The sequence below is a fragment of the Dipodomys merriami genome, unplaced genomic scaffold (genome assembly GCF_024711535.1).
Source record: "Dipodomys merriami isolate MVZ:Mamm:240054 unplaced genomic scaffold, mDipMer1.0.p SCAF_14, whole genome shotgun sequence".
Classification (NCBI taxonomy): Eukaryota; Metazoa; Chordata; class Mammalia; order Rodentia; family Heteromyidae; genus Dipodomys; species Dipodomys merriami.
This window is the reverse complement of record NW_027202715.1, coordinates 2,821,081-2,845,869: the sequence shown is the minus strand read 5'-3', so window position 1 is coordinate 2,845,869 and position 24,789 is coordinate 2,821,081. Positions and strand designations below refer to the sequence as shown.

The following is a 24,789-nucleotide window of genomic DNA, read 5'->3' as shown; positions in this document are numbered from 1 at the left end:
GTATGCATTAGGCCCTAGGTTCGATTCCTCCGCACCACATAAGCAGGAAAAAAAAAAAGCCAGAAGTGTTGATATGACAAAACTAACAGGACTTAAGAAACGAACTCCCACTCATCTGGTTGAATCACTACTAAATATCCCCATGCTGCTGATCACATGTATGGTATATAACATGTGAACACCGTTATATGTTACAGACTAATAGACAATTTGCTCCAGGAAAGTTAGAATGAACTTGTGACTTTAAATGAGCATCATTATTCCACAATACTGTGAATTTCCGGAAATTATGTAATCACTTAATCACAATAAAAAAAAAACAAAACCTCGGGGAAGGGAGGGAGGGAGGGGATGGTAGGGGGAAAACAATGGAGGGGGTAACAATGTTCAAGAGGAAGTGTACTCATTACCTCACTCACGGAACTGTAACCCTCTGTATAGTCTCTTTACAATAAAAAAAAAAAAAAAAAAGCCAGAAGTGGCACTTTGGCTCAAGTGGTAGAGTGCTAACCTTGAGCTGAAGAGCTGAGGGACAGCGCCCAGGCCCAGAGTTCAGCCCCCATTACTGGACCCCAAAAAAAAGAAAAAAAACCTTTTGCTAATGAACATCATAATTTATATAAGGTAAGCACATGACACATTTTTAGTTTGTGATTACACATTGAAAATACTCTTTAATTGTATTAAAATGCAATCTAATGCAGATTGTTTGAACCATCTGTCTTCCTATGATAACATTAGAACACATTTGTAATAGTTACCTCAATTTATGATTATTTGAATTTATTCACTCTGAAAATTAACAGTAAAGTCTAAAATTGAAGTGATAATTGTTTAGTATTCAATGAAATTAAAGTGAACTTAAGGCATAGTGAAACCATTGCTATATTCATGAGTGCCTTTGAGAAAATGTCTGTGATAAAGATCAGAATGCCAAAATTCTCTACTGCTGCGCTGAGGACAAGTTTATACTTGACTAACTCCCACAGTTATATTTAAGGCTATCTTGGTTTTCAAAAATCAAGATGTGCAAAGTATCATATTTATTACATTTTAGCAGTCCTGGGATTTGAACTCAAGGCCTTTTACTTGCTAGGCAGGCACTCTAATTTTAGTCACGTTGCCAGCCTTTTTTGCATTGGTTATTTGCAAATTACTTTTTAATAATAACTTTCTTAGCTTTAGAAGAAAAGTACCAAGAAAATCAGCATAATCTGATCTCAAGCAGGCATAATATAAGATTGACCTGTCTTCGGGGGTGGGAAGGTGGCTCAGTGGTAGAGTGCTTGTCTTGCATGCCCGAGGCCCTGGGTTCGATTCCTCAGCACCACATAAGCAAAAAGAAAAAAGCCAGAAGTGGCACTGTGGCTCAAGTGGTAGAGTGCTAGCCTTGAGCTGAAGAGCTGAGGGACAGCGCCCAGGCCCAGAGTTCAGGCATCACGACTGGACCCCCCCCCAAAAAAAAAAAAAAAAGATTGACCTGTCTTTTCTGAGGGAACAAAAAGTGACAATTTGTTATGTTACTTTATTCCAGTGCTATGTCTTTACTAAGCCCTTCCATTTCATTCTGATACTGAACATCTAAAGAGAAAGCTGTAGGAATGACATTTATTGGATAAGTAGCTCAAACTGTTCATAATACTGTCTCTTACATTGACTTAAACCTGAGTACAATTTTCCAGATATTAATATAAGCAGCTATTCTTAAGCCAGTGATATTATCAAACAATTATTTGTTGCTTTTTGTGTATAAATCCTTTCGAGATCCTATAATAATCGAACTGATTATTGTTAACAGACAACATGAGTAGTGATTTGGGCATAATTATTCATTGTTACATCTTTGGGTACAATCTTCACTGTCCATTGGAAGAGGTTGACTTATGCTGAAAGAAGACATAACTGGAGGCAGAAACAGTACCCATGCAGTCTTTGGTGGATACTCGTGTTTTTCCCATCAGTTGTATCAGAATAACTCTTCAGGAAGGTGGGTGTGTGTTGATCTAGTACAAACTCTGTATCATGTGATGATTGAACACTGATTCATGAAGTCTTCTCTTGTGTTTGCTGCAACCTAATGGGTTCTTCTCATTTGACCTATAGTCCTTGCTTGGTTCTAGAGATTGGTCCACCCCTGCTTTGGGATTTTGTAGACCCATGGAACTGAGGACCTGTCAAACACAGATGAGATCATAGAGTACTATTAGCTAACAGTCTAGTCTTAGCAATATCAAATTTCCTATCTTGGGCTGTTAGTTTTTTGTTTTACCATCCTGGGGTTTGAACTTGGGGTCTCATGATTGCCAGGCAGCCATGCCAGGACTTTAGCCAACATTCCCAGCCATTGAGAGCTGTAGTTTTGCTGTAGTTATTGGAGCAAAATTTGGAAACAGGACTAAGTAGTAAAGAACATATTTTTCCAAGGCTGTAAAGCCTACATTTACACATTTTATCATATAAAAATGAAGAAAAAAGCTCCTATAGTCTTAAGAAAGCAGTAAACCTAGTTTGTAGAAGAGGCCATAAATAAAAAGGACTCAGGTATCTGCCCCACCACCTAAGTGCCAGTAGTTAGACTTGACCAAAGGTGCTAAACTCTTACTAAGTTACAGAATATAACTTAAAAGACTAAAAATAAAAGAAAAACATTTAAGACTTTCCCTATTCTTTTTTTTTTTTTTTTTGGGTCCGGTCGTGGGCCTGAACTCTGGGCCTGGGCGCTGTCCCTCAGCTCTTCAGGCTAGCGCTCTACCACTTGAGCCACAGCGCCACTTCCAGCTTTTTTCTTTTTGCTTATGTGGTGCTGAGGAATCAAACCCAGGGCCTCTGGCATGCAAGGCAAGCGCTCTACCACTGAGCCACCTTCCCAGCCCAAGACTTTCCCTATTCTGATGTTTAAAAAATTTTTTTTGGGTGGCTACTAGAGTGTACAGGTGCTAGGCAGGTGCTTTATGGCTTTGACCATGCTGTCAGCCCTTTTTTTTTTTTTTTTTGGTCTGTCATAGGGCTTGAACTCTGGGCCTGGGCGCTGTCCCTGAGCTCTTCAGCTCAAGGCTAGAGCTCTACCACTTGAGCCACAGTATCACTTCCAGCTTTTTATTATTATTATTATATATTTTTTAATTGTAAAGATACTGTACAGAGGGGTTACAGTTACATGAGCAAGATAATGAATCCATTTCCTATCAAGCATTGTTACCTTCCCTCCTTTGTTTTTTTCCTACCATCCCTTTACTCCCCAACTCCCCCCATCCCCACCCCCACAGTTGTAAAGTTCATTTTCAACATAGTGTCTTGCACATCTCGTGTTACAATGGGCCATCCTATAACCTTATACTTCTGGCTTTTTCTGTGTGTATGGTACTGAGGAATCAAACCTGGGGCTTCATGCATGCTAGGCAAGCACCCTACCACTAGGCCACATTCCCAGCCCCTCAGCCCAGTTGTTGTTTTTTTAAAATACATTATTTTTTATTGTAAAGATACTGTACAGAGGAGTTACGGTTACATGAGTAAGATAATGAGTACATTTCCTATTGAGCATTGTTACCCCCTCATTTGTTTCTCCCCTACCATCCCTTCCCTCCCCACCTCCCCAACTCTCAACACAGTTTTTTAATTAGCATAAAATGATAGTAGGAAGCTGGGCACCAGTGGCTCACACCTATAATCCTAGCTACTCAACAGGCTGAGATCTGAGGATCATGGTTCAAAGCCAGCCTGGGTAGGAAAGTCCATGAGACTCTTATCTCCAATAAACTACTCAGAAAAAGTTGGAAGTGGTGTAGATTGCTAGCCTTGAGCACAATGGCTCAGGGACAGTGCCCAGGCCCTGAGTTCAAGCCCAAGGATCAGCAAAAAAAAAAAAAATAGTGGGAATTTTTTCTTGTTCTAGTATTAAACTGATCAAAGCAGTGTTCTTGAGGGGGATATTCTAAATACTATAAAGATAATTATTTGGTTCAAGTTTTTAAATTAAAAAATCAAAGTTTATCAGAGGAGTGATTCATTTACATGGTGCAGAAAAAAAAAAACAGCAGAAATGTGGAACTCTGGCTTTAGCAATTTAACTGTAGTGTAACTATCCTTCAGAATGAAGTTGAGGTGATTTACAGATAGGAAGAAACTATAAATAGAAGGAAGTCTAGAGCAAAGGAATATAAGGGAGGGAGTAGGGTCATAGCATAGTAAGGTCAGAGCTGTGGCTCCAGATCTGTACCTGCAGATCTCCTGCCAGGTCGGGTGTGATGAGAGTACTCAGCTGTACAAAGACGATCCTGTGTATCTGGCTGAAAAAAGATGAGACATATTTTGAAATTTAACTTCTCCCAAAAGACAATTTGCCCGGTTTATAAGGGAACCCTTCAAATTAAAAAAAATGCAAAAAGCATCCACCAACCTGAGGTTAAAGTTGGCTAAAGGCACTATGAGTAGAAAATCTGAAGCCAGGTACCTACCAATCCATTTGTTTTACAGTTTTATTAGTATAACTTTAAGAAGTATTAGCATATATGATGATTTCATGATCCATATGCTATAACATTGCAGTTAGCTTCTAGGAGAGTTTTTCTGTTTGCCTTGCTAGGTATCCCAGCCTGCTCTTCAACCCATGCTTCTCCTGCCTTGGCCTCCCAAGTTCTGGGGTTACAGGCATATGCTACCATGCAGGGCCAAGAGAATCTTATCTGCTTTCTCCTAATTTGAAAGCAAACCTATTCTTTCAGTAAAAGTCAAACTATGACTATCATATTGAAATTTAGCCTTACATCTGCTTTTTAGCTTTAAGAATTCAAAAACATTTCAAGCCAGGCCTGATGGCTACTCAGGAGGCTAAGATCTGAGAATCGAGGTTCAAAGCCATCCCTGGCAGGAAAGTCCATGAGACTCTTATCTCCAATAAACCAATAGAAAACCAGAAGTGCTGCTGTGGCTCATCAAGTGGTAGAGTGTGCACCTTGAGCTGAAGAGCTGAGGGACAGCACCCAGACTGAGTTCAAGCCCCATGACCAACAAAAAAGAACTTTTCAAAGCTATCCCAACGAGTGTACAATGTAAAATTATGACTAATGACTAATATATATCACCCTGCTGGGGTTACTTGAGTAAGAAATTCCCTGTTGAAAGCACTGGACAGAATAGGAAGACATAAGGAATTTTTTCCAGTGAAGTTCCCCATACTGTATAGATAGGAGTTCAGCAAGCTTTTTTTTTTTTTTTTGGTAAAAGACCTGGTAGTTTCTATCTTAGGCTTTGTGGGCAATGGCAGTTGTTAAAACAGCTCAGCTTAGTTGTTATGTGAAAACAGCCAAGGACACTTGAGCTTGGTGGTTCTATTCCAATAAACTCTTTATAACAACAGCTCATGAATTGTAGTTTACTTATCCCTATTGTAGATGAAAGCACCAAAGAACAGTAGCACATTTAAAAAAAAATTTTTTTTTTTCGGTTGTGGGGCTTGAACTCTGGACCTGGGTGCTGTCCCTTAGCTGTTCAGCTCAAGGCTAGTGCTCTACCACTTGAGCCACAGTGCCACTTCTAGTGGTTTATTGGAGATAAGAGTCTCATGGACTTTCCTGCCCAGGCTGGCTTTGAACCACAATTCTCAGATCTCAGCCTCTAGAGTAGCTAGGATTACAGGTGTGAGCCACTGGCACCCGGCTTTCCAAGCTCTTTTATCTCAGCAGATGAGGTGGGCTTGCACTCCTGACCTACAAATGGAAAAGGTTATCCCATGGCATCCAGTCTCCCAATTAAGTTTTTTTCTACTACTTTGTGAAATGCTTCAAAGTAATTTAGTAAGATTAATTTTACCTGCTTTAAAAGTAGACTGTAATTAGATGGTAGTGTGGGTTGTTAAAACATAGTGGGAAAAGCTCACGAATGCACAGTCCTCTGTGTGACCCATTTTTGTTGTAATTCCACCAGGCACCTAATAAGCATTAGGGTTTAGCATTTTTGCTTGTGCTCAGAATATTGAAATTGTTTTAAATGTTTACAGATAAGGCATGTCACTAGCCGGGCGCTGGTGGCTCACGCCTGTAATCCTAGCTACTCAGGAGGCTGAGATCTGAGGATCGCGGTTCAAAGCCAGCCTGGGCAAGAAAGACCATGAGACTCCTATCTCCAATAAACCACCAGAAAACCGGAAGTGGCGCTGTAGCTCAAGTGGTAGAGCGCTCGCCTTGAGCTGAAGAGCTGAGGGACAGCGTCCAGGCCCAGAGTTCAAGCCCCACGACCGACAAAAAAAAAAAAAAAAAAATAAGGCATGTCACTGAGAAGAATTTGGGGAAGGAACCAGAATTTCAACTAAATATATGCAGAATGCTATTTTTTAAATTTATTCTATCCTCAACTTATTGTTGGAGTAAATTAAGCCACTAGATAAAATCTTAAGCCTACCACACGAGTTCTTTCCCCATACTCCTTCCCCAGCCATCAAGAACAAATAGGAATTATGTCATTACCAAAAATGACTGAGTTGTGTTGGGCCTGGAGAAGAAGTCAGGTAACAGGATCCTCTCCTTTGGCTGCTGGTATTTGGGCTCATTCACTGCACTTCGAGCTCGACTAGAATCGCCATGAGACTTCTGCAAGAGACAAGTTACAGAAAGTTAAAATTTGTAGTGGGACCTACAAGTGTACAACATCAACCCGGGTTGGAGTGCTATGTGTTGTCCATCAATTAGAACTCCTTGTACTTTTGATTAAGACCAGAGTGCAAATGAGGCAGAATTCCTGATAGGAGGTGTTACAGTAAGCATATAGAAAGGCAGTATCAGGGAGACATACCATTTGCCTTGGTGGCCCCATGGTATGCAGATGGTCCACTTCAGCTGTGCCAATAGGTGGTAGCAGGTTATTTCGACCCAAGGGTATTGGTGAGGGAGAGGAGAGTGAGTCGACTGCCACTGGTCTGCGGATCCCACCAGCAAACGGCAAGTTAGAAAAGAATGAAAGTTGTAACAACAGAAGCAGACTGATTAGAAATCTTAAATGCTGCCATATTATTAAATAAAAAGATTTTAAATTTCAAAGATCGAAATCTTGGGGCTGGGAAGGTGGCTAAGTGGTAGAGCGCTTGCCTTGCATGCGTGAGGCCCTGAGTTCGATTCCTCAGCACCACATAAGCAAAAAAGAAAAAAAAAGCCAAAGTGTTGCTGTGGCTCAAGTGGTAGAGCGCTAGCCTTGAGCTGAAGAGCTGAGGGACAGCACCCAGGCCCAGTGTTCAGGCCCCATGACTGGACCCAAAAACAATAACAACAACAACAAAAAGATAGAAATCTTTAGCTAAATCAACAGATCCAGTATTTAGCATTTAAACTTATTTGATAGATTTTTATTGTTAGATTTAAACAGATGCGTACTCCCTCTTAAGAATTAGTTTCTAGGCTTAAGTCTTATATTTAAGTCATGTTTATGTTCATTATATAATATTCCCCAGTTTTACCAGTTTCCAAAAATTCTGCTTTTGAAACCTACACTTGGGATCCTCTGAGGATTTCTTCCACAGGTCTTGGTGTTCCAGTGCGTGAATGGCTCGTGTTGATTGGGTGAAGGGTACGTGGTGGGGGGTTACGTCTCCTGGCGGACTGCACTGTATATAACAGAGATGATGTACTAAGGTCCGAAGCTCGATTTGGCCAATTTCGAGTTGAAAGGATGGTACTGGACCCAGGCCTCATAAGTAGCTTGTCATCAAGATCACTAGTGGCCAAATCAGAAACTCACAATGAAACAAAGGTCACTATGTAGGAATAATATTCACAGGGTAAAAAGCCTTTATTCTAAGTATTTAGGAAAGACAGGAGCAAAAATAGAAACCTTTTGGTAACTTCTGGTAGTTTCTGGAAGGATGTCTAGGGGAATGTATTTTGATTTTAAAGATAGGTGTTGCTTGTAGCCCAGAGTGGCCTCAGATTTGTAATCCTTCAGTCTCAGTTTCCTGAGTTCTGGGATTATAGATGAGTGCTATACTTAGTGAGAATCTGTCAGTAAAAGTGGAAAATATACTTTCAGTTATAATTACTAGGGATTTAGAAAGCAAGTCTATTACTCACCTGCCAGTATAGTCACTTGTCTATCAGTGAAGACACCTACCACACAGTGCTTCCCACAAGTTTGCTACTTTTCATGTACCTGCTTACTAGATTGGAGGGATTATTTCTGAGCCAAGGGAATGACTTTAGAAAGAACTAAAAGGCAGGTATTGTGATCATCAGTGTGGCTCCAGCTGGGCTAAAGCCAGTGGTTCACACCTATAATCCTAGCTACACTGGAGGTTGAGATCAGAGGAGCTTGGTTTGAAGCCATCCCAGATATAAAAGCCCTTGAGACTCCCATCTAGCAATCTAGCAAAATGCCAGACTGGAGGGAGAGGCTCAAGGAGAGTACCAGACATGAGTGACAAAGTCTAGTGAGAGTTCAGGTCTCTGAGTCTGGTACCTTAGCCTGGTATTAACACATGTGTGCATGCACACATGCACACACACAATGCTCAGCTAATTGGAACCTACAGGAGTGGGGTATGGGGGTTCACATCTTTAGAAGGCTAGGAATAGGCAAAGGATTAAGCCCACAATAGATTCCTATTTGCATAAACTACTGAGAAAAACAACTTTAAGTAATTTGATAAAACACCATGCCTAAACACTTCAGTAACTTAAACTCTAAATCAGGTTTGAGTTTTTTCTTAGGGCTTTTTTTTTTTGATTGGTGGTTATTAAGCTTTTAAAGCAGATAAGAGGAGGTTTGGCTATTGTAAGATTATTAGGAGACAGTATCTGTGCAGTAAAATGGGAAATTGGAAGAATAAAGCAGCTAAGTTTTGCCACTTGGTTTTCAGCAAGCTTCTTGACCTTTGAGGCCACTTGATTGACATCTGGTATGAAATACCTCTTAATTTGGAGAGAATACCCCTTGGGAATTTTAAGAGCTCTTTCGTGGTCTTCCTGCTTCTAACCAGTCACTTGACCCAGATTTCTGTTTGATGGTTTGCATGGTTTTTTTTTTTTTTTTTTTTTTTTTTTGTATCTAACACATTCTCCTGCATTCTACAGTGTTTGGACTTTAGCTGCTCTGTGTTGGTCTGTTTTGTTCTAATTCTAGGCTCAGTCATCTCTAACCAGATGGCTTTTAGATCAACCTGCAAATCTAATCTCTTCTATGTTTCCCTTGAAATGAACCCATTATTGTAAACTTAAGACCCCTCAAGTGGAGGTGTGGTTCAAGTGATAGAGTTCCAGCCTTGAGTGGGGGGGAAAAAAAAGCCAAATGAGAGCACAAGGCCCTGAATTTAAGACCCACTACTAGCAAACAGCGCAAAAGAAACTTATTTTCCCCCCTCAAAACAAATCCCTTTCACTTGAAATCTCAGAGCTTTGATTCCTTTCTATAGCATTTCATTTCTTGCATAATATTTCCTAAAATAGTAAACACCTCACAAAAAGTCTTGTAAACGTCTTGTAGTAGATGGGAGGGAGCCAAGACCTTGTACCTGCCAGGTGTGTGTTCTACCACTCAGCTATGCCCCAGCCCCAGTTCACTTCTTTCTTATCCTGTGCTAGCACAGGAGTGCAGACCTTTACAATTCATGTTCCAACTCCTATATGGATCCCTTCCTTTTGGGAACTAACATTGCTGATTAGAGTATAAAGTAGAATATTTTGAGAAATTTTATGACAGTTTATGGAATTGAAAACATATCCTTTCACGTGTAGGTATTGACCCAAAAAAGCATACCCAAGATTATTTGTAGTGCTTTTATACATAATAGTTCTAACCTAGAAAAAACTCAAGTGTTAACAGGAGAGTAGAGAAACTGTGATACCTTCTGAGTAGAATACTAACTCAGCATGTGCAACAGCATGGATTGTCACAAAACCATGGCATTCAAGGGACTAGATCATAGCTCAGTGGGGCAAAGCATTTAACCTAGCACACATGAGATTTTTTTTTTTTTGTTCACTCCCAAGTATTGTCAAATAGGAAGACAGCAACAACAAATCTTTCTTTAGGGATGATGGTTCAAGTGGTGGGACCCCTCTTTAACTAAGAAGCACAAGACCTGATTTCAAACCCCAGACCTGATAAAACAAGAGAACTTGTATTCAAAACCATCCAGAGCAGGGCATCAGTGGCTCACTGTACCTATGCAGGAGGCTGAGGAGGTTTGAAGCCAGCCCTGGCAGACAAATTCAGAAGACTCATCTCCAAGAAATCAACAAAAAACAGAAGTAACTCAAGTGGTAGAGCAGCAGCCATAAGCAGAAAAGGCCGAGTGTGAGGTAGAGGCCCTGGGTTTAAGCCTGAGTACCAGCATGCAGTGTGTGCACATAGATTGTCTATGATCTTTGATGAGAAGCATTAAAGGTCTAGTATTTATCCTCCTGTCCTATTATAGCAAAAATAGCTCTTTCTGATTTTCATTTTCTTATTTCTAAGTTTTCCTACACTATTATTCCCACTGGCCTGTTGCTCTTTTCTCCTTATCCAACAAAAATGCTTCTTCCTGTGGAGCTGGACTCAGTCTGCTTGCCCTCATTTATCCCTCAGTCATGGTTAGGTCTCATTACGTATATGTCTTCTCTCCCAGTTACCAGCTCCCTCTTTATGTGTGTGGGTGACCATGCCCCTTGGATGTTTTACTCCCCAGGTTTCTCTGTGATTGCTGAGGTACTCAAAAAGGCACAGTGTTTGACAGATTTTGTTTTCCCTTTATTTCTCAGTGATCTACTTAAGCTTTAGAGTTTGCTTATATTTTATACTTCTTACAGGAGCTTGTCCATTAGGGAGAGGTTTCTTGGCTGTAGAGGCATCCCATGAACCAAGAGACCATTCATATTTGACTGATGAACACTTGCTTGACAGAAATTCATCTACATGCCAAAAGAAGATGTTACTCATTATTAGTTGGTAAAGGTTGATTCTAACTTGGCCAAAGTTAATGTTTCTATTAGGTCATCTGTACATTCTTCCTCCATGCCTTTACTTTTATAACTGTTGGCCAGTAGCTCTTACTGAGGACCCAAGGTTCACTGTAGGCCTGATCCTTTTCTTTCCTCTCTGTTTCTAACTGATAGCAGAATCAGTTAAACTACATGAAAGACACTCTCAAAAGGGAGAAAGGACTACTGTTACTTACAATAGAAGAGAAAACCTAAATAGAAAAATCTACAAATGGAATAGGGAAAAATAATATGAATACAGGTAAACTCTTGATCTCTTACCATCACACAACCCTGAGTTCTGAGAAAAATTTATTCCTTCTCTTTCACTACTGCTAGAACTGCCAGTTCTTGTTTTGTATTTTTTTCTTTATTTGGTGGGGGAGGCTTGCTATATTTCCCAAGCTAGTCTCAAACTCATAGGCTCAAGTGATCGTGAATAGCTGGGACTGTTGGTACATATAACCTTGCTTGCTTGATAACCTATTATTTTTTATTTTTTGGTGCTGGTCCTGGGGCTGAACTCAGAGCCTGGGAGCTGTCCCTGAGCTTTGGTGCTCAACGCTAGCAGTCTATCAATTGAGCAACAGCTCTATATCCAGTTTTTTTGGTGCTTAACTGGAGATAAGAGTCTCATAACCTTTTATTATTATTATTTTGGGGGGGGGGCGGAGTCCGGTCATGGGGCCTGAACTCTGGGCCTGGGTGCTGTCCCTCAGCTCTTCAGCTTAAGGCTAGTGCTCTACCACTTGAGCCACAGCATCACCTCCGGCTTTTTTCTTTTTGCTTATATGGTGCTGAGGAATCAAACCCAGGGCCTCAGGCATGCAAGGCAAGCGCTCTACCACTGAGCCACCTTCCCAGCCCTTTTTTTTTGGTTTTGTTTTGTTTTTTGTTTTTTTGGGTCCGTTCGTGGGGCCTGAACTCTGAGCTTGGGCGCTGTCCCTCAGCTCTTCAGCTCAAGGATAGTGCTCTACCACTTGAGCCACAAGGCCACTTCCGGCTTGTTTCTTTTTGCTTATGTGGTGCTGAGGAATCCAACCCATGGCCTCATGCATGCAAGGCAAGCGCTCTACCACTGAGCCACCTTCCCAGCCCACCCCAGCCCTTTTATTATTATTATTTTTTTTTTTTTGGTCAGTTACGGGGCTTGAACTCTGGGCCTGAGCACTGTTCCTGATCTCTTCGGCTCAAGGCTAGGCCTTTACCACTTGAGCCAACTGCACTACTTCCGGTTTTCTGGTGGTTAATTGGAGATGAGAGTCTCACAGACTTTCCTGCCTAGACTGGTTATGAACTGCGATCCTCATATCTCAGCCTACTGAGTAGCTAGGATTGTATGTGTGAGCCACCAGCCCTCAGCTCTCATGGATTTTCCTGCCTACGCTGGCTTCAAACTACAATCTTCAGATCTCAGCCTTCTGGGTAGTTAGGATTATAGGAGTGAGCCACCACCCAGCTTTGAAGACTGTTTTCAAGAGTTTATTTTTCCTGTTTTAATGTTACTTGGACTGGCAGTGCTAGCTTTGAGCCCTGCTTGTATTTTCTCTCTAGTCAGTTCAATGATCTTTGGCCATCTTCTCTGTACCAAATGTATTTTCCAATCTAGTTAACTGTTCAAAGCTAAGGCCACCTAAACCATAACCAGACTAGTTTAAGGTGCTAGGTCACAAAGAAACATTCATCTACCTGGCTTATTTCCCCATATGTTTAGCTGTGAGTCTGCTGGTTTTATTTCTAAATGAACTATTATCTAGAACAATATTCACCCCTTTGGACTAAATCCAGCTATACAATACCTAGCCACTATACTAACAGCACTTATGACTCATTCTGGTAGTAAACTCAGGTTTGATGACCATGGCTTTTTTGTTTTAATCTTTTACCCTAAGTAACGCTAGGAAACTGTCATGTAGGAATTGCAACCACATAAATCTTCAGTGATTGAAGCTGAATACATCAGCTTATTAGTCTTCATTTAGAGACATACTTGATTTTTCTCTTCCCTTTGGCTTTCCTTGTATACCTATGCACTAAATATCCAAAAGTCAAAAGGTTAACAGATTTTAATATTTAAATAATCAACAGACAAATAAAAATGTTAAGCCACAGAAAATCTGAGAGAGTCCCTCTTTTCTTCATAAAGATGTCTGTAGACTAATCACACAGTTATTTCTAGATTGCACAACTTAAACACATGCCTTTTCAAAAGAACTGTCTTAAGCTTATCAATCTGAATTTGCCTTTTTTTCAACTGAAACTGATCAGCAATAAACCTTCAACTGTCCTGTTATAAATAAAACAGTTAAATAACCTGAGCAAACTCTCGTTCCTTTGGTACGAACAGTGCTAGGCCATGTGAGACATCTCGGAGGCTTACCGGGCTTGAGGTGACAGACAACATCTTAGACTGTGGCACTCGAGGCAACACCAAAGGATGTGGTTCATTTAGCTCATGAGGACTTTCTGAATCCGGTCTCGTAACTGCAGCATTACTCTCATCATCTGAAAAAAGGAAGAGAGTACGTTATCCATAAGTATCTTCTGATTTACAGCAACATGTTTAACATCTGTGCTGTCCTATGTGGTGGCCACAAGCCACATACAGTTATACAACACTTAAAATGTTGAGACCTCCGTCTCTCTATCCCAACCAATAACTTGGCATGGTGGCATGTACCTATTGTTCCAGGTAGATGGGAAGTATAAAAGATCCAGGCTAGCCTTTTTTAAAATACCTTATTTAAAAAATAATGAAAGCAAAATGGGTCATGGTTCAAGTGGGAGAGTGCCAGCCTAGCAAGTGCAAGGCCCTCAAGTACAAGGCCCTAAGTTCAAAACCCAGTACCACCAAAAACTAAAACACACACACAGCACCAGACACGGTGGTATTGCCACACACACACACCACCAGACAGGGTGGTATTCACACACACACACACACACACACACACACACACACACACACACACACACACACACACACACACACACACACACACACACACACACACACACACACACACACACACACACACACACACACACACACACACCCAGACAGGGTAGTATTGCCTTGTGATCCCAACAACTAGAGAAGCTGAAGCAGGAGGACTCACACACACACCAGACAGGGTGGTAGGGAAGCTGAAGCAGGAGAGCGCGTGCGCGCGCACACACACACACACATATACACACACACACACACACAGTGGTATTGCCTTGTGATCCCAAGAACTAGGGAAGCTGAAGCAGGAGGACACACACACACACACACACACACAAAGCAGGAGGACACACACACACACACACACACACACACACACACACACACACACACACACACACACACACACACACACACACACACACACACACACACACACACACACACACACACACACACACACGGTGGTATTGCCTTGTGATCCCAAGAACTAGGGAAGCTGAAGCAGGAGGACTGCAAGCTGCAAGTTCGAGGAAAAGCCTGAACTATACAGGGAGACCCTGTCTTAAAAAGAAAAAAAGGACTTGAAAATATGAGTTAAACAGTTAAGCACAAAACAATGAGGGAGAAAAAATAGAAAATGTAAACTGGACACTTAAACTATGTAAAGTATATAAAATTATACTTTAAATTTAAAAATGTAGAAATAATGCAAGTGAAACCAGACAACTTCTAGACAAGTACTAGGACATACATAAGCTGTTGATAAGAAATTAACAAAATTGCAAAAACAAAACATCTAGAAAAGAAACAATTACCAGCAGATCCATCTATAAGGAGTGTTAAGACATTCTTCACGCAGAATTTTTTTTTCTTTTTAATGAGGTGAGATTTATCATTTTGTCTATTTTAAAGCATACAATTAAGTGGGGTTTTTTCTTTTAAAAAAGTTTATTAACAATGTAAACATCACCACTAATTTCAGAAAATTTCCATCACTCCAAAAGTAAACTACCCCCTAATTCCCTTCTTCCTCTATCCCCTGACAACCACTAACCTGTTTTCCTCTGTGGTTCCTACTCTGGCTCATCTGAGTGAAATCACAGAAGATATGGCCTTTTGTGTTGGCTCCTTTTATATAATGTTTTCAAATTTCATCCATTTTGTCAATACTTAATTCCTTTTTATGATTGGCTGATATTCCATTGCTTGGTGTTTTAGTCTAGGGATTTGTTTTAACAAAATACTAGATGGAGTGGATTACACAAAAGACATTTATTTTCTTACAGTTCTGGAGCCCAAGATCAAGATGCCATCAGGGCTGGTCTCTGGTAAGGCCTCTGTTCCTGGCTGTGGGTGGCCACCTTCTTGCTGTGTCCTCATATGACCTCTTCTCTGTGCATGTGTGGAAAGAGATAGCTCTGGTGTGTCTTCCTCCATTGATAAGAACACCAGCCTTATGGATTTAAGGTCCCACCCTTTGGCCCTCAACCATGGTGCAATCCCTAAATTCTCTTTCACAAAATAAAGACACAGTAAAGGTTAGGGCTTCAAAATATGAATTTTAGAGGGACACTATTCATTCCATAATGCATGGCTATTCTGAATTTTGAGTTTCCATTGGGGCTATTATGAAAACTATGCTATGAACATTTATACATAAGTTTTTGTATGTATGTTTTCAATTCTCTTGGTACTATACCTAACAAGTGGACTTTCTGGGTCATATGGTAATTTTGTTTACCTTTTTTGTTGCTATTGGTCATGGGGCTTGAACTCAGAGCCTGGGCACTGTCCCTGAGCTCTTCAGCTCAAGGCGAATGCTCTAGCATTTGAGCACTTGTTTTCTGGTGGCTCACTGGAGATGAGAGTCTCATGGAATTTCCTGCCCAGGCTGGCTTTGAACCGCAATCCTCAGATCTCAGCCACCTGAGTAGCTAGGATTATAGGTGTGAGCCACAGGTGCACAGCTTTATGTTTAACATTTTAAGGAAGTGCCATACTATATGATGACTATATTGGGGTTGCATTCCTACCATTACTGTTTGAGGGCTTTAGTTTCTGTATGTTCTCACCAATACCTATTTCCCCCTTAAATAAAAAAACCAGCTGGGCGCTGGTGGCTCACAACAATAATCCTAGCTATCCATCTGAGGATCATGGTTTTAAAGCCAGCCCAGGAAGGAAAGGACATGAGATTCTACCTCCAGTTAACTACCAAAAAGCCAAATTGGAGCACCCTGGTAGAGTTCAAAGTGGCTCAACTAGTAGAGCACTAGACTTGGGCAAGAAAAAATAAGCTCAGGAACAGCATCCCAGCACTGGCAACCAAAAATGGAATCATTAGTGAAACTGTTGAGATTATTTTGAGAAGGGGTGGGAGGGAAGGTGATAGAGAGGGTGAGATTAGTTGGATTACATTGTAAACATGTGGAAATGGAATCCCTTTCCTGCCCTGTATAATTAATGTAAATAAAAATATAATTTATTAAAAATATATATAACCTGGTGAGCATGAAGTGGTATCTTGTTTTTTGGGTGCCAGTCCTGGGGCTTGAACTCAGGGCCTGGGTGCTGTCCCTGAGCTTTTGTGTTCAAGGCTAGCTCTCTATCACTTGGGCCACAACTTCACTTTTGACTTTTTGGTGGCTAACTGGATATGAATCTCATGGAGTTTCCTGCCCCAACTGGCTTTGAACCTCCATCCTCAGATCTCAGCCTCCTGAGTATCTAGGATTATAGGCATGAACCACAGGCATCCAACAATGTACAAAGTTTTAAATTTTGATGAAATTCAACTTATTTTATTCTTTTGCTACTCATTCTCTTGATGTTATATCCAACATTATGAAAATTCATTCCTGTTTTCTTCTAAGATTTCTTTTTTTTTTTTGTAATTTGAGCTCTTAAATTTAGGTCTGCAGTCCACATCTGAGTTGATGTTTTTATATGGTTTGAGGTCAAGGTCCAGCTTCATTCTTCTATGCACTCTTGTTCTAGCACCATTTACTGTTGAAAAGACTAGTCACCCATTGAATGATCTTGACACCTTGATGAAAATCAATTGGCTATAGATGTGTGGATTTTTAGACTTGGATTTTATTCCATTAATCTATATGTCTTCATACTAGTTCCATGTTTTAATTACTGTAGCTTTGTTAAGTTTTTGCATCAGGGTATATGAGTCCTCTGGTCATTGTTTTATTACTGTTTTGCGTATTCAGGTTTCTTGTATTTAGGTAAATTTCAGGATCAGTTTTGCCCATTTCTGCAAAAAATATAGTTGAGTAGTTTTTGTTTCACATTTTTTGTGGTATTGGACATTGAACCCAGGAACTTGTCTAAAAGGAAAACACTACCACGCATTCCAGGAAATTGGAATTTGATAGATATTATACTGAACCTGCAGATCTACTTGTGAAGTAATGCCATCTTAAGTCTTACATAGCATGCCTTTAAATTTCTTTAGGTCTTCTCTAATATCTTTCTATAGTATTTTGTAGTTTTCAGTGTTCAACTCTTGCACTTCCTTGAATGTATTCCTAAGTCTTATTCTTCTTGGTGCTTTTGTAAATGGAGTTCTTTCTTACTTTTTTTTTTTTTTGGCCAGTCCTGGGCACTGTCCCTGGGCTTCTTTGGCTCAAGGCTAGCACTTTACCACTTGAGCCACAGCACCACTTCTAGCTTTTTCTGTTCATGTAGTACTGAGGAATCAAACTCAGGGCTTCATGCATGCTAGGCAAGCACTCTACCACTAAGTCACATTCCCGGCCCTTAATTTCATTTTTAATTCACTGACTTTGCTGGCTTCATAACTGAAGCTGCTAGGAATGCCACAAGAACCACAAGAAACCTTATGCTCCTGAGAGCACACAAAAGGAGACATTGACCATTTCCCAGCTGAGCCTCCACATAAGAACCCCGGGGCCAATACTTTGATCACAGTCCTGTGAAACCCTACCCAGTGACTAAGTTGTTTCAGGACTTCTCACTCATAATTGTGTGACATTATAAGTGTTTGTTATTTAAAGCCATTAAGTTTCTGATGATTTGTTCAGTAATATAGAAAAATATAAATACTTTATAACACATTACCCAGACAATCTTCTGCTAGGAATTTACCTAAAAGAAACACGTGTTCCCAGTATCTGCCAGTGTTCATAACATTATATGGACTAGCCTAGAGTTCAAAGCAACCCAAATGTCCATCAACAGATGAATAAACTGTGGTATAATGAAATGGTACTTAGCAATGAAATGGATGAATCTCAAAATCATACTGAGTAAGGACACCAAGAACAAGCCCCCCCCCCCCCTTGCTCAGGGAAAAGATGGCTACCTACAAGCTGAGAAAAACCTCATAAACCAGCCTTGGTTAAGGGTACTAACCTCGAAACCTAGGAGAAAATGAGATTTATGTGAATGGAATCAAGTGGCATGTACTCTGGCATTTTTCACTAAGCATATGATCTTTTGGGATGGGGAGACAGATTAAAGCAGAAAGAAGGGATCAGAAAGGGCATGAACTTTTTGAAGGTGATGGATATATTCACTGTATTGACTGGTGATGCTTTCATGCATAGATATAGAACTTATCAAATTGTACACTTTAAATAGACAGGGCATATATCAATTACTCTTCAGTAAAGCAGTTTGAAGAGGTAAGTATATGTCACTTGAATGGTTTTTTTTTTAAATCATATCGAAGGAGAAAGTATTACATGCTGCCTATCAGCATAGACAGCTTTGTTATTAATGTACCCATTCTCAAATATTTACTAAATGCCCATTAGTTTCTGTATGAAATACAAACATGAATCAGACCCACTTTGTGATATAACTGTCATCATTTGGTCTCTGACAAGCCTTTGTAATGTCCAAATATTAAATATCTTTTCATATGCTAATAAGATGACTGAAGGTTGAGGAGTCCTGAATAATTTCAGAAATGGGGGTGAGGGTTTAACTCTCAGGGAAACCCAACTGTGTGATAAGGTTTGGAACTTACAGTCCCACCCCACTCCCTTGAACACTAAGTAAGGGAGAGGGGCTTAAGGCTAAGTTGGCCACCAAGAAACAATTATTTAATCAATTAGCCCAAGTAATGAAGCTGTCACTAAAAAAAAAAAAAAAAAAACCAGAAGGACTGGCTATGAAAGTTTCCAGACTGCTGAACATGTTTAAGTACCTGAAGTGATGTGTCCCATGTGGGCATGGGAGCTCAACATCCCTTCTTTATACTTTGCCCTGTGCATCTCTTCATCTGGCTACTCATCTATATGCTTTATAATATTCTTTGTAATAATCCTGTAAACCTAAAGTATTTCCCTGAGTTCTGTGAACTGTCTTAGCAAGTTTATAGCTGGTGGGCCAGAAGCACAGGTCATAGCCAGAGGCTTGTGAATGTCATTTGCAATGGGGCAGGCTTGTGGGACAGATCCCTTAAATGTTGGGACCTGATACTTTCACCAAGTAGACATTGTGGAGAACTGAATTGAAGCATGGAACATTCAGTTGGCTGGAGAATATGTGTGTGTGTGTGTGTGTGTGTGTGTGTGTGTGTGTGTGTGCGCGTGCACACGCGCGCACGTGTGTATGTTGAGAAACCCCTCCATATCTGGTTGGAGCTGTGTTATATGAGAAAAGGAAAAGCACTTCTTTTTCCCTCATACCCAGTTTTTGGACTAATAAAGCATGTAACCCAGTAGACTGATTTGGGTTTGGAAATCATAACTCTTCTTTTACAAAAATCCTTACCAGAAGCAAATCCTTCCCAGTGACTACGTGTCAATTGCTCCATACATTCTATAACCTTGCTCCACACATTGTCAAAAACATAAGCAAGAACATCTTCTTTCATGCAGTAAAATGGAGCAATGGGAGGGTACCCTAATTTCTGCTTGTCTATAGCTGCTTCTGATTTGTTTCCATGAAATTCCTCTTCCCTGGAACAGAACAAGGGGGAAAGACTTACGATTATTCTTCACTTAGTGTCCACCACTGCCCTTTTAGTGCTTTTCTGAAGGTGGCTGGTAGCCTTTATCCCAATCCTGCTCTTTGCCCAGCATACACAGCCCATATATGAAGCTGCTTGTGACTAAAGAAGACAACAGAGAAGACTACATCCTTGCACCACTTTGTGTGTGTGTGTGCGCGCGCGCGCGCGCGCGCACGTGCCGTGCGCACGCTGGTACTGGGCTTGAACTCTGGGCTTAAGCACTGTCTCTTAGCTACTTCACTAATGCTGGAGTTCTCCAACTTGAAGCCACCATTTCACTTCTGGCTTTTCATGGTTAACTGGAGATTAGAGTCTCAGGGAGTCTCCTGTCCAGGCTGAGATCCTCAGATCTTAGCCTCCTGAGTAGCTATGTTATAGGCGTGAGCCATGGATGCTTAGCTATATTCTCTTTCTCACCCTTCCCTTCTCTTCTGCAAAAAAAAAAAAAAAAAAAAGCATAGAAACTCTGCTTTCATTTGAGAAAAAGAAGAAATAAGTTGATACAGGCTAGAAGTGAGAGGGAAGGGAGAGGTCTCTAGAAAACCATATGAAGCTATACTTGGGTTTCTTCTGTAACATTGAGTTAGCTCAGTGCTGATACATATAGTAATCTGCCTATGTTTGTTGACTCTAGGGTGGTATGTATGAGGTTTCTTTGGTAACTAGTTAATTACATATAGAAACCTGTCTTTGTTTTGCTGGCTCTAAGGCCATGTGAGTATGTGAACATGGCAGTGGGAAATAGGACATGGAGAAGCCAGACTCACGTGACACCATACTAACGACCTAATCACATAACAAAAATCCTCATTTTCAGATTATGCTGCCATGATTACTTATTTTAGAACTTTTGAAGGCTGAAAAGGAATAGTTTCGGAGTTAGTGTTTCAGAAAGAGCATGAAATAGGGAAGACAGCACTGGATGTAGATGATTTTAATTTCAGCTCCACTCCAGACAAATCATTTAGACACTAAAATTTTCACCTATCCTATAAAGAAGGAAAGTCAAAAGAGACGTAAACTAGCATTGTTGATTGTAAAGTCTGTGCCAAGCATGAGGTTTTATACAAACTATAGATACAGTCCCCTTTCAAATAGGATTTATACAAGCAATGTTTATTATACTTCTTCAACTCCCTTGGAGTTTCATTTTCCACTGGGGATAATTTGCAAAAGGGTAAAATGAAATTACATAGTGGAAAAAAGTTAAGTCACTTAAAAATCTCTGATATTTCAGGAAGCTGTGTGTGAAGGAAAGAGTAACCAAGGACAGAAACTCTGGATATACTAGCTAATTGAAAATGAGTAACAGTCATAGATTGAGCTATAGCATAGTTTAAGAAAAAACAGAAACACAAAATAGGAGCAGAATAAAAAGTTTAAAACAACACTTACGTATCTGTGTGGTCAAAAGCTAGGTATTCCTCGATGATTCCTTCTGAGATTATACAGTCTTCCTCTTCTCTTTCCATATCACACAAACCAGGGGATTTGGCAATAGAATGTGCTTTATGCACATAAGAAGATGAAAGATGTACCTTCTTTCCCCTTATACCAAATCTGGGAAGGAGAAAAAGAGCAAATATTGTGTGCAATATAAACAGTTCTCATTGCAAGTCATATGACTTTTGGCACAACCCTCATCTCCTTGCCCTGACAAATCTTCCTGGATTCTTTTCTTTTCTTTTTTGGGTCCAGTCATGGGGCCTGAACTCTGGGCCCTGGGCCTGTCCCTTAGCTCTTCAGCTCAAGGCTAGCGCTCTACCACTTGAGCCACAGCGTCACTTCCGGCTTTTTTCTTTTTTCTTATGTGGTGCTAAGGAATTGAATCCAGGGCCTCTGGCATGCAAGGCAAGTGCTCTACCATTGAGCCACCTTCCCAGCCCCTTCCTAGACTATTTTCAAGTCATTATTTAGTACTGAGAATAAAAGCCCAGCATCACATATGCTAGGTAAATGCTCTACCATTGAGCTCTAACCCCATATTCTATGTATTCTATGTTTTAATAACCTATTTTCTTTCTCAGAACAGTTAAATTACATATCAGCCACAGACCTGTTCTTGGGAGCACTGGATACTATTTAATATCACTATCATTTTGGGATGCAAACCATGATAGCTATTAAAAACAGTTAACAAAAATGAATGTGTTAAAGATACCTTCTCTTTTAAAGATACCTCCACAAGTTTGTACCTATTTCAGTAACTCTATATTGCTCAAAAATCCATGTTCCTTAAGATGCATGAGTATAATTAATATTTAAATTTCTCTTCATACCTAGACATTCAGCAAATGTGATGACTCATTCATTTCAGATCATTCAGGTTTGCTTTGAAGCAATCAAATGTGGGGCAATACTTCCCCGCCCCCCAGCACTGGGGATTGAATTTAGAAACTCAGGCTTATTAGGCAAGCGTTCTATCATGTGAATCATACCCAGGTCCATTTTGGTTTGTTTTACAGATAAGATCTCACACTTTGCCCAGCTGGCCTCAGACCAGGATCCTCCAACTTCCACCTCCCAAGCATTTTGAGATTATAGGCATATGCCACCACATCTAGGCTGAAGTACAATTTTTTAAAGTGTCTCTCAATTTAACCAAATACTAGTTATAACAAATTTATGTTTTACACTTTTGAACAAGGTTGATACAGAAATCTTTTAGAAGACATTTTGGAATATGTATTTGAAATCTCAAAATAAATATACCCTTGCTGAGGATAGTGGCTTAAGCTTATAATACTAATTACTTCAAAGGTAGCCAGAAAAAGAGGTTTGTAAGCCTCCATCTCAACTAATGACTGGGTACATGGTGTATACCTATCACCCCCTAATGATATAGGGAAGTATAAATGGGAGGACTGTACCATAGGCCACCAAGGCAAAAAATCAAGACCCTACCTCAAAAATAACCAATGAAAAAAGGCCATAGAGATAGATATACCCCAGTGGTAGAGCACCTGTCTAGCAAGTTTGAGGTCTTGATTCCAATTCCCAATACTGCTCCCCAAAATAAATAGAAAATAAACATACCCTTTGATTCAATGATTTCATTTGTAGTGACCTTTTTTAAGATTTAGCTATAAGAACTATAGAGGAGTAAGGATTATAATGGTGGAGAGTGTGCTTAGCATACTCAAGGTCCTGCCTTCAACTTCCAATAACCATCCTCCACCCCACACAAAAGCATCTCATCAAAGAATTGTTTATAATTGTCAAAAACCAAAACTAGCCCACATGTGAAAGATATGAGGATAGTTGCTTAAGTAATAATGCATTTATGAATGGTATTGAGTCACTATTGAAGAAAAATAGAAGATATTCCTAATAAAGTGTTAAGTATAGAAAGATCACAAAATTTGTATGGGAGTTTCATAAAAACTATACACATCTTGGAGAATGCATGATGCACCTCAATCCATTTTTCCCTTTTCCTAGTAGTTATTGTGATTTAATTCAGGCAGGCAATACATCCTCAAAGAACTACATTTCCCAGCTACCTTGTTGACAGATATAGTAAAAAAGATGAGCAAAAGGATTATGTAGGACTGTAAGAAGGACTGTTCAAAAAGGGACCTGCTTGGCTATAAGGGAGTAGGTAGTAGGTAATAAGTAGTAGAAGGTTAATGTGGTTGAGAAGCCACTGAAAAAATGGACCAAGAGCTGAGAATAGCCTAGATAACAGCAGAAGAGGAAAGAAGGGGGAGAGAAAGAAATAATCTGGACAACCATGTCTAACCCTCTCAACCAGCTGGCATTACTGTTTCTTTCTTTCTTTTTTTTTTTTCTTTTTTTTTTTTTTTGTAGGTCGTGGGGCTTGAACTCTGGGCCTGAGCGCTGTCCCTCAGCTCTTCAGCTCAAGGCTAGTGCTCTACCACTTGAGCTACAGTGCCACTTCCGGTTTTCTGGTGGTTTATTGGAGATAGGAGTCCCATGGACTTTCCTGCCCAGGCTGGCTTTGAACCGTGATCCTCAGATCTCAGTCTCCTGAGTAGCTAGGATTACAGGCATGAGCTGTCATCCTAGCTCCCAGCTGGCATTATTGTTTCTTAAAGTTTTTAAAGCAGACTTTTTGCCCCAACCACCTTCCCCCCTTTTTTTTTTCCAGGGCCTCATACTCTTCCTTGACTTTTCTGCTGAAGGGTGGTACTTTATTACTTGAGCTATACCACCATTTCCTGTTTCTAAAAATCTTTAAATCTGATTCTCATGGAGCCAGGCACCGGTGGCTCACACCTGGAATCCTAGCCACTTAGGAGGCTGAGATCTGAGGATCACCGTTCAAAGCTAGCCCAGGCAGAAAAATCCATGAGACTTATCTCCAATAAACCACCAGAAAACCGGAAGTGGCACTGTAGCTCAAGTGGTAGAGCACTAGCCTTGAGCTGAAGAGCTGAGGGACAGCGCTCAGGCCCAGAGTGGTTAATTGGAGGTAAGGGTCTCATGAACTTTCCTGTCTGGGCTGGCTTTGAGCTTCTATCCTCAGATCTCAGCCTCTTGTGTAGCTAGGATTACAGGCATGAGCCACCAGTGACTGGCTACTTCTTTTGCTTTAAGGGTTGCTTGTTTGTATATAGCGCTTCACACTTGCCAGGACTGACGTGAAACTGCAGTATTCTTGCCTCTGCTATTTTTTTTTTTTTCTTTTTGGTGGTACTCTGCATTGAACTCACGTCTTCATACTACTTAAAAGCTTTTTTGTGTTATTCCTATTAATTTTTTAGGCATTGTGGGGTTTTAACTCTGGTCTTGTATTTGCTAGGCAAACATACTAACTACCATGTGAGCCATGTCCCCAGTTCTTTTCTATGTTTTTTTTTTTTTGGGGGGGGGTCCGGTCGTGGGGCCTGAACTCTGGGCCTGGGTGCTGTCCCTCAGCTCTTCAGCTCAAGGCTAGA

The 24,789-nt window shown here is 40.4% G+C and overlaps 1 protein-coding gene across 5 annotated transcripts in view; it reads right to left on the bottom strand.

Moving 5' to 3' along the window:
* Positions 1-626: 626 nt before the first annotated feature.
* Fam149b1 (family with sequence similarity 149 member B1) overlaps positions 627-24,789 on the bottom strand; it is a 35,265-nt gene continuing 11,102 nt past the window's right edge. For 2 of the 5 annotated variants that reach the window (XM_070020546.1, XM_070020548.1), the window contains 9 exons: positions 21,284-21,448; positions 19,648-19,835; positions 13,324-13,448; positions 10,771-10,874; positions 7,480-7,704; positions 6,790-6,913; positions 6,465-6,587; positions 4,220-4,289; positions 627-2,171 (listed from right to left, as the gene is read on the bottom strand). In XM_070020546.1, the coding sequence (XP_069876647.1) occupies positions 2,098-2,171; positions 4,220-4,289; positions 6,465-6,587; positions 6,790-6,913; positions 7,480-7,704; positions 10,771-10,874; positions 13,324-13,448; positions 19,648-19,835; positions 21,284-21,448 (1,198 nt within the window). In that variant the 3' untranslated portion in view covers positions 627-2,097. Of the gene's footprint in view, positions 2,172-4,219; positions 4,290-6,464; positions 6,588-6,789; positions 6,914-7,479; positions 7,705-10,770; positions 10,875-13,323; positions 13,449-15,177; positions 15,286-19,647; positions 19,836-21,283; positions 21,449-24,789 lie in introns of those variants that run through there. The other 3 variants (XM_070020547.1, XM_070020551.1, XM_070020549.1) reach the window with 2 other exon arrangements.